The sequence below is a fragment of the Pelodiscus sinensis genome, chromosome 16, assembly GCF_049634645.1.
Source record: "Pelodiscus sinensis isolate JC-2024 chromosome 16, ASM4963464v1, whole genome shotgun sequence".
Classification (NCBI taxonomy): Eukaryota; Metazoa; Chordata; order Testudines; family Trionychidae; genus Pelodiscus; species Pelodiscus sinensis.
Window position 1 is genome coordinate 36141901 of NC_134726.1, and position 11110 is coordinate 36153010.

The window sequence follows — 11110 nt, forward strand, 5'->3', positions numbered from 1 at the left end:
TTTTTTTTTTGGTAAAGGAAACTCTACGAAGGGACTGCATCGCTTTTCTGTGGAGTTGAACAATCTCCGTTTTGCTCAGGGCTAACGAGCTAGGCTACTGCTCGAAGCTCGTGTTGTAATCAGGAGGGGAGAGAGGGGGAATTTCTCTTCCGAAAGCTGCCGAGGAACTTTGGCTTCCAGTGTAATAAAGTAATTTTGCCAGCAGTTTTGTAAATGAGCACAGAGAAAATGGTGTCCTGTTACAGACGCTTTGGCAAGATCGCTCTTGGCACATCCTGCAACCAGCAAATTCACTTTGGGATTTTGTTCTTCACAGACTTTATTAATATTCTCTACGTTCATTAATTGTCATCACATTTATATTCCCGGGTTAAAAGATTTTCCAGCGCTGGCCTGAAACCAAGTCACAAAATGTAACTATGTTGATGACTGTATTTTTTTAAATAAAAAACCACTGCAAGCAACATATAATTTTGTTGCCATTATAATTAAGAGCTCGCCCGCCAGACAACAGAATCTGTTGCTTTTTAAAATTCCAATACACTGTAGAGAATGAAATAAACTTGATTTAAAACCATGGCATTCAATCCTGAAAATCTTTACTCCTGTGAGTATTTCCACGGAACTCCTTGAGATGAGTTTGTATGAGAATGGAAATCTTTGTGTAACCCTGACTCAGTCCCATCCTTTCTAAATGCTGGTGAAACAGCAGTAGGAGATGGGAGATATTCGTGAAAGCAACAACAACAACAAAATCCCTGGTCTCTTATTTCACTTGAATCGCAAGTAAAACGTTTCTTTTTCTAGTTTTGTTTTCCAAGTTTCTTTTAAGTGCAGAGATATTTTTTTAATATAATGAAAACAAAAAACACATGGTTAATAAAAAGCCATTTGTTTAATTTTATCAAATTGATCTGTACAAAAGTTAGCATTGCTTAGTCAGAAGCTAGTGAACAGAACAGATAAGTAACAGCTGAAAATCTTCCAAACTTTATACAGAAAAATAGATTGCATAAAAATGAGTTTTCTGTAACTTCCCCCGTCCCACAAACCCAAAAGGAAATATGCAAAAAATACTTTTAGAAAAAGAGTAGGAAACATAGAAAAGGTAAAAAGAAGATAATCTCTGAAATGTGTTTAAAGATTTACAAAGTTTTTAAAAGGCACAAGTTACCATAAAATAGATGGTTATTATATGCTCAGCATACAATGGAAGAAGTAGAAATATATCAATGAAATATTAGTCTAAAACTAAGTACCTAAAAAAATTTAGTGGAGAAGGTTTTAGTTTCACAGCTTGATGGATAACATCTGGTCCCTAGAAGCCAAACTTAAAGTGGAACTCAGTCCGTAATACCTCATTAAATTACACCTTTCTGTAAACTCGCCTTGGTTCCGAAAGTGTTCAGAAATTCAGTGACGCCTTCAATCCAATTTAATATCTTAAAAGCAGCTGGCAAAGAGAATCCAAACTGCCCTGCTCCTTTTCTCATAATTTAGCCATCGAATTTAATTAATAACTTTTGCGTCCCTCCCTTCCTTTTATGGTTTTAGATATGTGTGTCAATTTTACGTTCATGACTGGCTATGTGTGACAGTATTTCAGCCCCTCTCTCAAACATGTTCTGCAGTGGTTAAAAAAAAAAAAAAAATACTCATATTACCATTTTATTGTATCATCTCCACTAATTTTATATCCCCCTCTGACCCATCTTTAAATTTTTTAAAAATTCTACTTTTTGCACAAAAATTACTTCATTAATTAAAAAAGACAAAATAATACAGAACATAAATACATATTAAACAGATTTCCAATAATAAAAAAAAAAAACCCAAACACTTTTAAGCTTCCAAAAAACAAAAAATGAATGTTAACTACAGCCAAACCTTGCTTAGAAAGAACTCTTGACTAAAACACACACCTCAGACATTTAACTGGTTGGTCCTAGCCGACTCGGCTATGTTCCCATAAGATCGTTATATGGAATAGCGGAAATGCTTTGTATATATTAATTGGTCCTAGTGAGTTCTTGCCTCCAAGGCTGGTCCGTATCTCACATTGCAATAGACCCTTAAAGTCTCGTACATCTTTCTGGTTTTGCACTCAGACGTTCAAAACTAAGAAGTTCGCTTCAGTCCTCACAGAGGAGTCACGCAGTTTTGTCCTTCATTTACTCAAAAAGGAATTTCCCCATCCGTTAGTTTTTTTGTTTGTTTTCATTAAAGAAAAATAGAACTCTGTCTTTTAAAGTTTGGTGATTTCAAAGCAACAGACACCCAGTCCCAATGAATAGAGTTCCCAGTGGCTCAGCAGGCACTTAAGAATTTGCCACGGCACTCCACTTTGTTTTTCTTCATTCCTTCATTAGTGCATATAGTTTTGGGAAGATTCCTTCCAGCCTCTAAGGCCTCGTCAGGGTTGTGTAGACGGGCTGGTCCCAGTTAGCCGTGGGGCTGTGAGCAGGAGGGATGGATAAGCCGTTCAGGATGGGTGTGGCGTAGGGGCGCCGGGAGGAATGGAAATACGGATACTGGTAAATGCTGGAGGGGTAGCCGGAGTAAGGGTTGTAGTAATTCGAACTCTGGAGGTCTGTGTAGTCGCACTGCGAGCTGGAGAAAGAAGCCGCAGCTGTTGGGGTGGATGCCGTAGTGGCACACGCCTGTGCACTGTAGGAACCATAGTCGGAGTGAGATGGAGACCCATGGGACTGATCGCTGTAATGACTGGGGCTGAGCTGCTCCGTTTTGATATGGGGTCTCTGCTGGCCGGTTTCGTTTAAAGTCGGGGACACCGAGGATGGGCTTTTGTGAGTCCAAACTTGGGCTGCTCCACTGCTGCCGTTGGCTGAATGGGAATAAGAAGGGCCGTACGGGCCCGTGGAAGCGTTCTGCCCATGGTCAGCCGGCATGGCGGAGTGGCCGTTCAGTGGCAAATACTGGTCGAGCTCCCGCACGTCAAAGGTCTCCATGTTAATGACCTCGCTGCTGAGTTCGGAGATGTCCACGTTGCTGAAGTCTATGTTCTGACGGCCACTCTCCACTAGGCGGCGCCCCTCGTGTTTCAGCTCCTGTTTGCTCCCATGATGGAGGTCCGTTTTAGGGGTGGTAGGAGGGGTGGGTGGTCCGTGAGTTTGCCCTAAGGACAAAAGCAGATTTTGAAAATTCAAGGACAGGATGGACATTTGGGAGGGTGGAGAACAGGCAGTGTAGCATCGTTTAGCTATTCATATGCTCAAACACAGGATCTTTCAATAAAACACTGAATCAAGAAAACACTCGGATGCTGGGTAGATGAAGTCATCATAGCTACTGAGCCAGTGAACCAGGACTCAGTAGCCACTGATCCCAAGCTAAATGTTTTTGTGGGGCTGCATGAAATCTTTGAAGTGGCAAAGACATCTAAAACCAATTCCTTGGCCAGAAAGTGCAAGTGAGGGTCACTGCAATGGAAATGACTCGGATTTTCATTTAAAGGGCAACAAATGAAAACAAGTTATTCTGTATATAAACCTCCGTACTAGTGCAAACTTAAAGCAAAGGGAGTGGGGGAGGAAAACCTTGCAGACAGGGTTCATAATTCAGAGAACAAACATGTCTGAAATTACAGGACATTAGCAATACTTTTGGAATCTGTCAACAGAAAAAGTTTGCCAATTCAGAATCCAGAAGAGTTGGGACGAGATCAATCGTCTTGATCTCTCGGGCTTGTTCTTCAGGCATCTTCAACATTACCCATTCATAACGATCCCTGATCATATCGCAATTAACGCTCTCTCCTGCCCCCTCCATCTTGATACATTAGAGACCGTTTGAAAATGCACGTTTATTTTCTAAGTAATAAGATTTAGCCCCATCAATGGGTGTTCTTATATCACAGGCATCACTAAGGTATGTGGGACTTTCTGTTATCTCCAACAGAACTACATAAGAGGATTTCACTCGAGGGCCCCATTCCTTCAAACACGTGTAGGATTTTAAGGGCTACTTGGGGTAGTTAAGTGATAGAAATATAGCCGTGTTAGTCTGGCGTAGCTGAAACAAAATATAGGACTATGTAGCACTTTAGAGACTAACAAGATGGTTTATTAGATGATGAGCTTTCGTGGGCCAGACCCAGTGGTCTGGCCCACAAAAGCTCATCATCTAATAAACCATCTTGTTAGTCTCTAAAGTGCTACATAGTCCTATATTTTGTTTGGGGTAGTTAAGTGTGCGTGGAAGCAGTCGCAGGCTAGACGTGAAAGCAGGAATTTTCCCTTTTGTTTATTAGACAAACACTGACTGTTCATCTGCCAAGATCATAAATCTTTGCAAGTTTCAAGACACCACAGTACAAATCCAGACTTCCTACCTGTGTGATCACTGTGATGGTGAGAATCCCCCACACCTCCTAGCCCGGTATCTGCTTTGTAGATCTGGCTCCCTGCATGATGGCTGAGCTCCGCTCCTGAATCAGAATCACTCTGGCCAGCTTTTACACTTTTCCTCCTCCGTGGCTGGTATTTATAATCCGGATGATCCTTCTTGTGCTGAACTCTGAGCCTCTCGGCCTCTTCCACAAAGGGACGTTTCTCGTTTTCACTTAGCAAACTGTTTTATATTTTAAGAAAGGAAAAAAAAACAGTAATGTATACGTTTCTTAAAAAGCAAAATGCAAATGTCCATCGTGTTTTCAGACATTTCTCTCTCTAACATACAGGCACTGATTCAGCAAACCAGTACTTTAAATCACAACATATATTTTCAACTGTAACAAGAACCCTTTGCTTTACTCATTGCATGTATTGCAAATATCAGCTAAATAGCTGTTAAAGCATCCACTCTGGATATCAATCACTGGGCAAAATATAGTCGTTGGTTTTTATTTTAAATGCAAGTATCCTGCTCCTAAATATTACTGCTATATTTCATATGTAAGTCATATGACAATCACTTTTGATCATCTCCAGTTCTGATCACAAGCCACAGACTTGCGAAGAACCAATCAATTTAAAAGCAAATCAAATATTTCATTTAAAGATTTTTTTTTTCTTCTGGGCTCTTTTTTGAAAACTTTCCACTGATATCTAAACCATAGCTTTTTTTAATGTAGAAATCCTGCTCATCAGAACAAATACATGGAATGTTTCACTTTGTGTGTCATCTTAAATAATTAATTTTTTAACAATCTGATGGGCACAAAGGAAAAAGAGCTGTAGTCCAACTTGCCAAAAGCAGCATAAACAAATTTTAAACTAGATGCTTTCCAGGAAACTATTAGTACTAGACAAATTTAAACATAAATGTTGAGTATATAAATAAATTTGTGTTGAAAGAACAAAAAAAAAAAAAACTCATGAAAAGAGCAGTCCATTAAAAAAAAAGATATAAAAGGTATAAATTGCATTACATAGTTCATTTTAAAGCTCGTTAAATACGCAAATGTGCACAACAAATATTACAAAGAAAAGCCACTAAAGTTACAGCTAAAAAAACCCCCTCACTGTTTCCTTGTAGTAGAAATACAGAGAATCCACCCATCATAAAAAGTTGGCGGAAAAGGAGCAAAACAGACAGAAGTTTCCCAAGTATTTAATTATGCTGCTGAGCGCCAAGAAGAATCCTGCACCCTTAATCGGCAGGAATGGCCACAGCTGGGGCAGACTGTTCCTACTGAAAGGGCATGTCTGTAATGGTTACGTTGCAGTAACGCTCTCAAACTTCCAGCCTGTAGATTCGGCGTCTCTCTATAACAGGACTTGCTAATGAATGAACCCGGCCCTTCATATGGCTGCCTCGTGGAAGAATTCACGGCAGTCCGGTGACTGCTGGGAATTCCACCGTTCCTTTCAGCAGAGTAGGATCGGGCTCACGCATTCAAGCAAAAAAAAAAAACAAAAAAAAAACAACCTCACTGATGCCTTGAGGGATTAGGCCTTCTATTAGTATTTGGTCCGAGGGCCCGTAACCTGAGTGACCGTTATCATTTGTTCTTTGCTACGTGTTCACCCCGATCACAGGCAGTTCCTTTTTCCCTGCCTTGAAGTTTCACAAAAATGTTTTGGTCAGGGGGAGAAACTTAACGCAGAACAGCAACCGGTTGCTTTTTTTTCGAGGCTCCGTGGCTTGAGAGCTCTGTGTCCCTCAGATAGGTCCAGCCTGAAAAATTCCACCAGAATCTAACTTTGTAGACTTGTCTACAACCCTACAAATATCAGAAAGGCTGGTGCTTTTTGCACGGATATTTCCCCCTGCTGTAACTGAAGAAAGTTAGATAGCCAATTGTCCAGGAGCAGGGGTAGCTATAGGTAACTTTGTTCCCCTGCGTTCTTGGACTGTCCCTCTCTTGTGGGTGTGTTAATAAGGACAATTCTCCCCTGCTACACAAAACGGGGATTATAAACTCTTACTCTAAAGTGCAGAACTTGTAAACCAGACCCTCTGAGCATGGCAGGAGCAGCCAGCTCCATTCTCCGGCTTTCTTCAGTGGTTGAAAGGCAGGGGTAGGAGCCCTTCTCTATGACTTTTCAAAACTAGTTTGGCCTTCCCAGTAAGCAGCCATGGGGGAAAGCTGTGCCCTGAGTAGAGAGGAACTACTGGGACCTCTGGACCTTTTCTACAGTAAAATGATCCCACTTTCGTTTGCTAGATTCTAAAACGGGAGCATCTCCTGTCTGATCTCCACCACTCCTTGCAATGTGGTGCTACGGAAAACCGCCCCTATACAAAGCGTTGTGGAGGGTGTGTACACTGTGTGTGTGTCTGGACATGGGGCCTGTGCTGCATATGTGTATTATGCATGTAGATTGCCACACATATGCATATGCAGTGTGATGCCTACTGTGTGTCTGGTGCATGTGTGTCTGTGTGTAGTTCATGATGAGTAGGTGCCAGCTATGCCTGGGATGCATGTTGTGTGTGGTGCGTATATGCACGATGCATGCTCTCTACAGGGCATGGTGTGTGTGTGCAAGCCATGCCTGGACTGTATGCAGATATGTTGTGTGGGTAAACTGTGTGCAGTGTCTATGCACTTAAAGCGTGTGCAAACTTGAGGCTTATGTAGATATGTTGCGTGTGTAAATCATGTGCGGTTTCTATGTGACTGGTGTGTGCGCATATGTGCGGTTCCTATGTGACTGGTGTGTGCGCATACGTGCAAGCTATGCTAGGCCATGTGCAGATATGTTGTATGTGTGTGTAAACAGTGTACAGAGCCTATGTGTCTGGTGGGAGTGGGTAGGGGTGAGCGCATGCATCAGCCATGGATAGGTACCTTGTGTTAGTGTGTAAATGGTTGCCAGTGCCTATATGCCGGAGACACGTGTGTGCGCAAGCCATGCCGGCATGTTACATGTGAGCCGACACACGGTGTGCGGTGCCTCTGTGCCTGGCACACGTGTGCGTGTGAGCCACGCCAGGCTGTGTGCGCACCGCACGCCTATGCCTGCCCATCGAGGCCCCAGGTGGGCACGGCCCGCTCCCTCCCGCCGCCCCGCCGGGGTGCCCGCTCCCCGCCCCACTCACCGCCAGAGCTTGCCCAGGGTCTTGCTGAGCTCGGCGTTGTGCAGATGCGGGTACTGGTCGGCCAGCTTCCTGCGGGCGGCCTGCGCCCACACCATGAAGGCGTTCATGGGCCGCTTGACGTGCGGCTTGGCCTTGAGCGCCCCGCTGCCGCGCACGGGCATGGGCACCAGGCTCCAGTCGTAGCCCTTCAGCACCTGCGACACGGCGTCCCGGATGCAGGCGGGGAAGCGCTCGTCCACCTCGGCCGCCTCCCCCTTGGCGCCGGCGGGCGGGCGCGGGGCGGGGGCCGGCGGGGCGCAGCCCAGCCCCTCCGAGCCGGCGGGGGACAAGGGCGCGTCGGAGTCCGAGTCCACGTGGGACATGGAGCTGGCGGTGCCCGCCGGGCTGCAGGGCGGCTCCAGCGCTTTGTCGCGCTCCTCGGTCATGGCGAGCATGGGGGGGAGGGGGCGCTGCAGGCTGGGACCCCCCTTTCCCCTCCGCTGTGGCCCCAAGGCAGCCGCAGGGTCCCGGCGCAGCCTCCCCGGGACGCGGCCGCGCTGCCCAGATGCGCCCCAGATGCGCCGCGCTGCCCGGCCCGCCGCGCTCCGCTCCACTGCCGAGCTGCGGGCAAGAAGTTTCTTTAAGCGGCGGGCGAGCGGCCCCGCCTCCCGCCCCGATTGGACGGAGGAGGCGTTCTCATTTGCATCGCCACGCCCCTCTCCGCTCTTAAAGAGACAGCGTCTTCTCCTCTTCTTCCTCCCCCCCCCCCTTAGGATGGTTTTCCTTCTCCCCATGTGAGTGCTCCGAGCGGGCGTGTGCCCTGCTGGCTTTTAAAAGGGAGGGTCTGGAAGGTGCTGGGTCCTGCCGGGAGGGCAGGGGACTGGACTTGACCGCTGGAGCTTCCTTCTGGTGCTAGCGTGCCATGATTCTGGGAACAAGGAAGGAAGGGCCTTGTCACACGGGTGGGGCGTGGAGGGCTCCTTTGGGTTTTCGGGTGCAGGAGTCCCGAAAGGGGAAGTGCTTTGAGGAATGTGCTGATGGGGGAAGGCAGAGATAGGAAGCCTCTGGTTTGGTTCATTTCACTTCTTGGCAGGCAGTGAGCCCTAGTGGCAGTGGCAAAGGCGGGAGATGTCGCAGGCTGGCGCAGCACCTCCGGCCTTCCCAAAGCAGGGTCCCAGGGTGCTCCCCCGTGGCCGGAAGGGATTTCATCCCTGGAGGGGTCCGGCGCATGGGGTCCCTGAACGCAGAGAGCTAGACTCCAGGCTCAGCAACCAGGACACCATCCCCTTTATTGTCTGAAAAAGAGAGGGCAAAAGAAGGTTTCCCCCTTCTGGTGGTAAGTCACTTGGTGCCATGGCGTTTTAGACACTGATCTGGGTTCCTGGGGGGGGGGGGGGGGAGGATCGTATGTGTGTGCGAGGGGTGGATTTTACAGATTTCAGCGCGAGGACACGTTTCCTTGTGAATTTAGACCCTTTCTAAATCAAACGGATCCCATCTATTTGCCCTCCACCCCCACTCCAAAAAGCCCCCCACCCCCGCCATTGGGCTATAGGATGGTCTCATCCGCAGAGGCCCCCGCAGAAAAGTGCAGCGACGGGGGGAGGGGTGGAATGTTGGCGTCCCTTAGAACGTCTGAGGGACACTTTGGAACGTTCCGTGTGTGTCCAAGGTTCCACGCTGGAACCCTGGGCCCAGCTGGCAGGCGCGCGAAGGGTTAATCATACCTTGCGTTCGGCGTGTGGCACTCCCAGGCGCCCAGCGAAGAGGCCAGCTTGCTGGGCACGGAGCGCGACACGGGGCCGCAGAAAGTGGCCGGGGCAGAGGCCTTAGGAGCAGGGCCCGATCTTCTTTGGAAAGCGGACCTGGGCGCCTGGGAGTGAAAACTTCCCCAGTGAAAACCTATCGATCCGTCCAGCTGTTGGTTTCAGGGACGAAATCCAGCCAAACGAATGCATTGATCGTTTCAAGGTGCGGCGAGGTGGGGTGTGTTTACACAGGGGGTGACTCCTGTTTACAAAGAGAAGCGGGGGGAGGAGGGGAGTGAGGTTTCTGGGGCGGGGAGGAGGGTTAATTACCCCCTTTCCTTTTGGGGGGGGGCAAGGTTTGGCTGTAAAGTGCATGCCAGCGTCTCCAGCAAATCTCACCTCCATCCCATACACCACAAAAAATCACCTTCGCAAGGCTTTTAAGGGAAGACGGTTCTACCTCAAGCGGCTAATCCGGAGCCGGTGGATTTCGCATCTGTGCGAAAGCAAAACCAGGCGGAGGGTTTGTTTAAACACGACAGCAAATATTAACCCAAGTCCCGGCGCTGGATTTAGAAAAGCCACCGCCGGCTGCAAGCCCTGGCTCTGTTTATAGACGGCTAATTAATTTTCTCCAATAAATTGCCTCAGTTTGAAGGCACCTTTCTAGGCACAAACATCCTTTTGTGGCTAAAGTTGTACGTTTCAGCGCTTCTCGGACCCATTGCCTTCTTCAAATACCTACGCCTCCCTCCCTAGCTATTATGCCCGCACTGGGAAAATGCGGCTACTCAGTCACCAAACAGAAACGCGGCCGTATACACCTTTGAAAGTAAGATGAGTGCCTCTGCTGTAACCCACAGAGCAGGGCAGAGGCGCTTCGCTATTGAAACACTTTCCTCAGGCGTGAGCGCTTCAAATGAAAGGCAGCTCTGGATTTCCAGACGCTTGGGGATTCAAAACTCGGAGTGGGTTCGAAAACTTCGCGAACTTCATTCCGCTCCGATAGAACCCAGCTGCCAGGTTTGGTTAGATACCAGGGAGGATTTGGCCATACGGGAAAAGGCTGCCTGGATGTTTACACCTTCTGGTGTTTTGGTCCGCTTCCTCGAGTGAAGGCCACAATTTAGGGGTTGAAAACACCAATTCACTGCCAATGAATATGTGTATTTCATGCGTGTCCTGAATCAGAAGTGGCTTTTGAAATACAGGGGGGATCTATAGCCCCGTCCCATTTTTGGTCTTTTGCGTGCACACGGGTTTTCCCTGTGCCTTAAATCGTTGCACCCTTTATTCCGGGTGGTGTGGGAAGCGAATCTGGAGCGCAGAGAGGCCCCAGAGAGACAAATAAAAACCAGGAGAAGGCCACGCTGCATTATAAGCTTGTCCATCACCCGAAGGTAAGAATGATTTTCAGGGCATTCAACTGCCAGTAGGATTCAAAGAATAGCACTGGGAGATCTCACTGGCCCACTATTAATGTCTGGTCCCTTTTTAAGGAAAAGGGGAAGTTCACAGAGTTGTTATGCTTAAGGATTTTCGAGCAGGTGCGATTTTATAATGATGGGAGATCGCTGTGTGTCAATGTGCGCGCCCACAAACCTACCGCGCTGCGCGCACATTGTAAATTACACGGCTAACATACACCATTTCATCCTAGACAAATCTGGGGCATGCCATGACCCAGACTTCCGGCATAATACATGGCTGGGACGTGTTTAAAGTTACCTGTAGAGCTAGGACACCCACTTGCTGTTTCCTGGGTTGTATCCCGTGGGGCTAAATTCCTGCTTCTTCGCTAGATACATACACCTCTGCCCAAAATTCCTCCCCGTTTCTGTGTTCGAAATGATCGCTGCTTGGACTGCCACAATCCA

At 47.4% G+C, this 11110-nt stretch overlaps 1 protein-coding gene across 1 annotated transcript; it reads right to left on the bottom strand.

The window, feature by feature from the left end:
- Window positions 1-876: 876 nt before the first annotated feature.
- Window positions 877-8106, bottom strand: SOX8 (SRY-box transcription factor 8). The gene is made up of 3 exons (XM_075899801.1): window positions 7507-8106; window positions 4352-4590; window positions 877-3136 (listed from the first exon to the last, which is right to left on the bottom strand). The coding sequence occupies exons 1-3, from the start codon at window positions 7938-7940 to the stop codon at window positions 2403-2405; spliced, it is 1407 nt and encodes a 468-aa protein (XP_075755916.1). The 5' UTR covers window positions 7941-8106; the 3' UTR covers window positions 877-2402.
- Between the last annotated feature and the right edge of the window lie 3004 nt (window positions 8107-11110).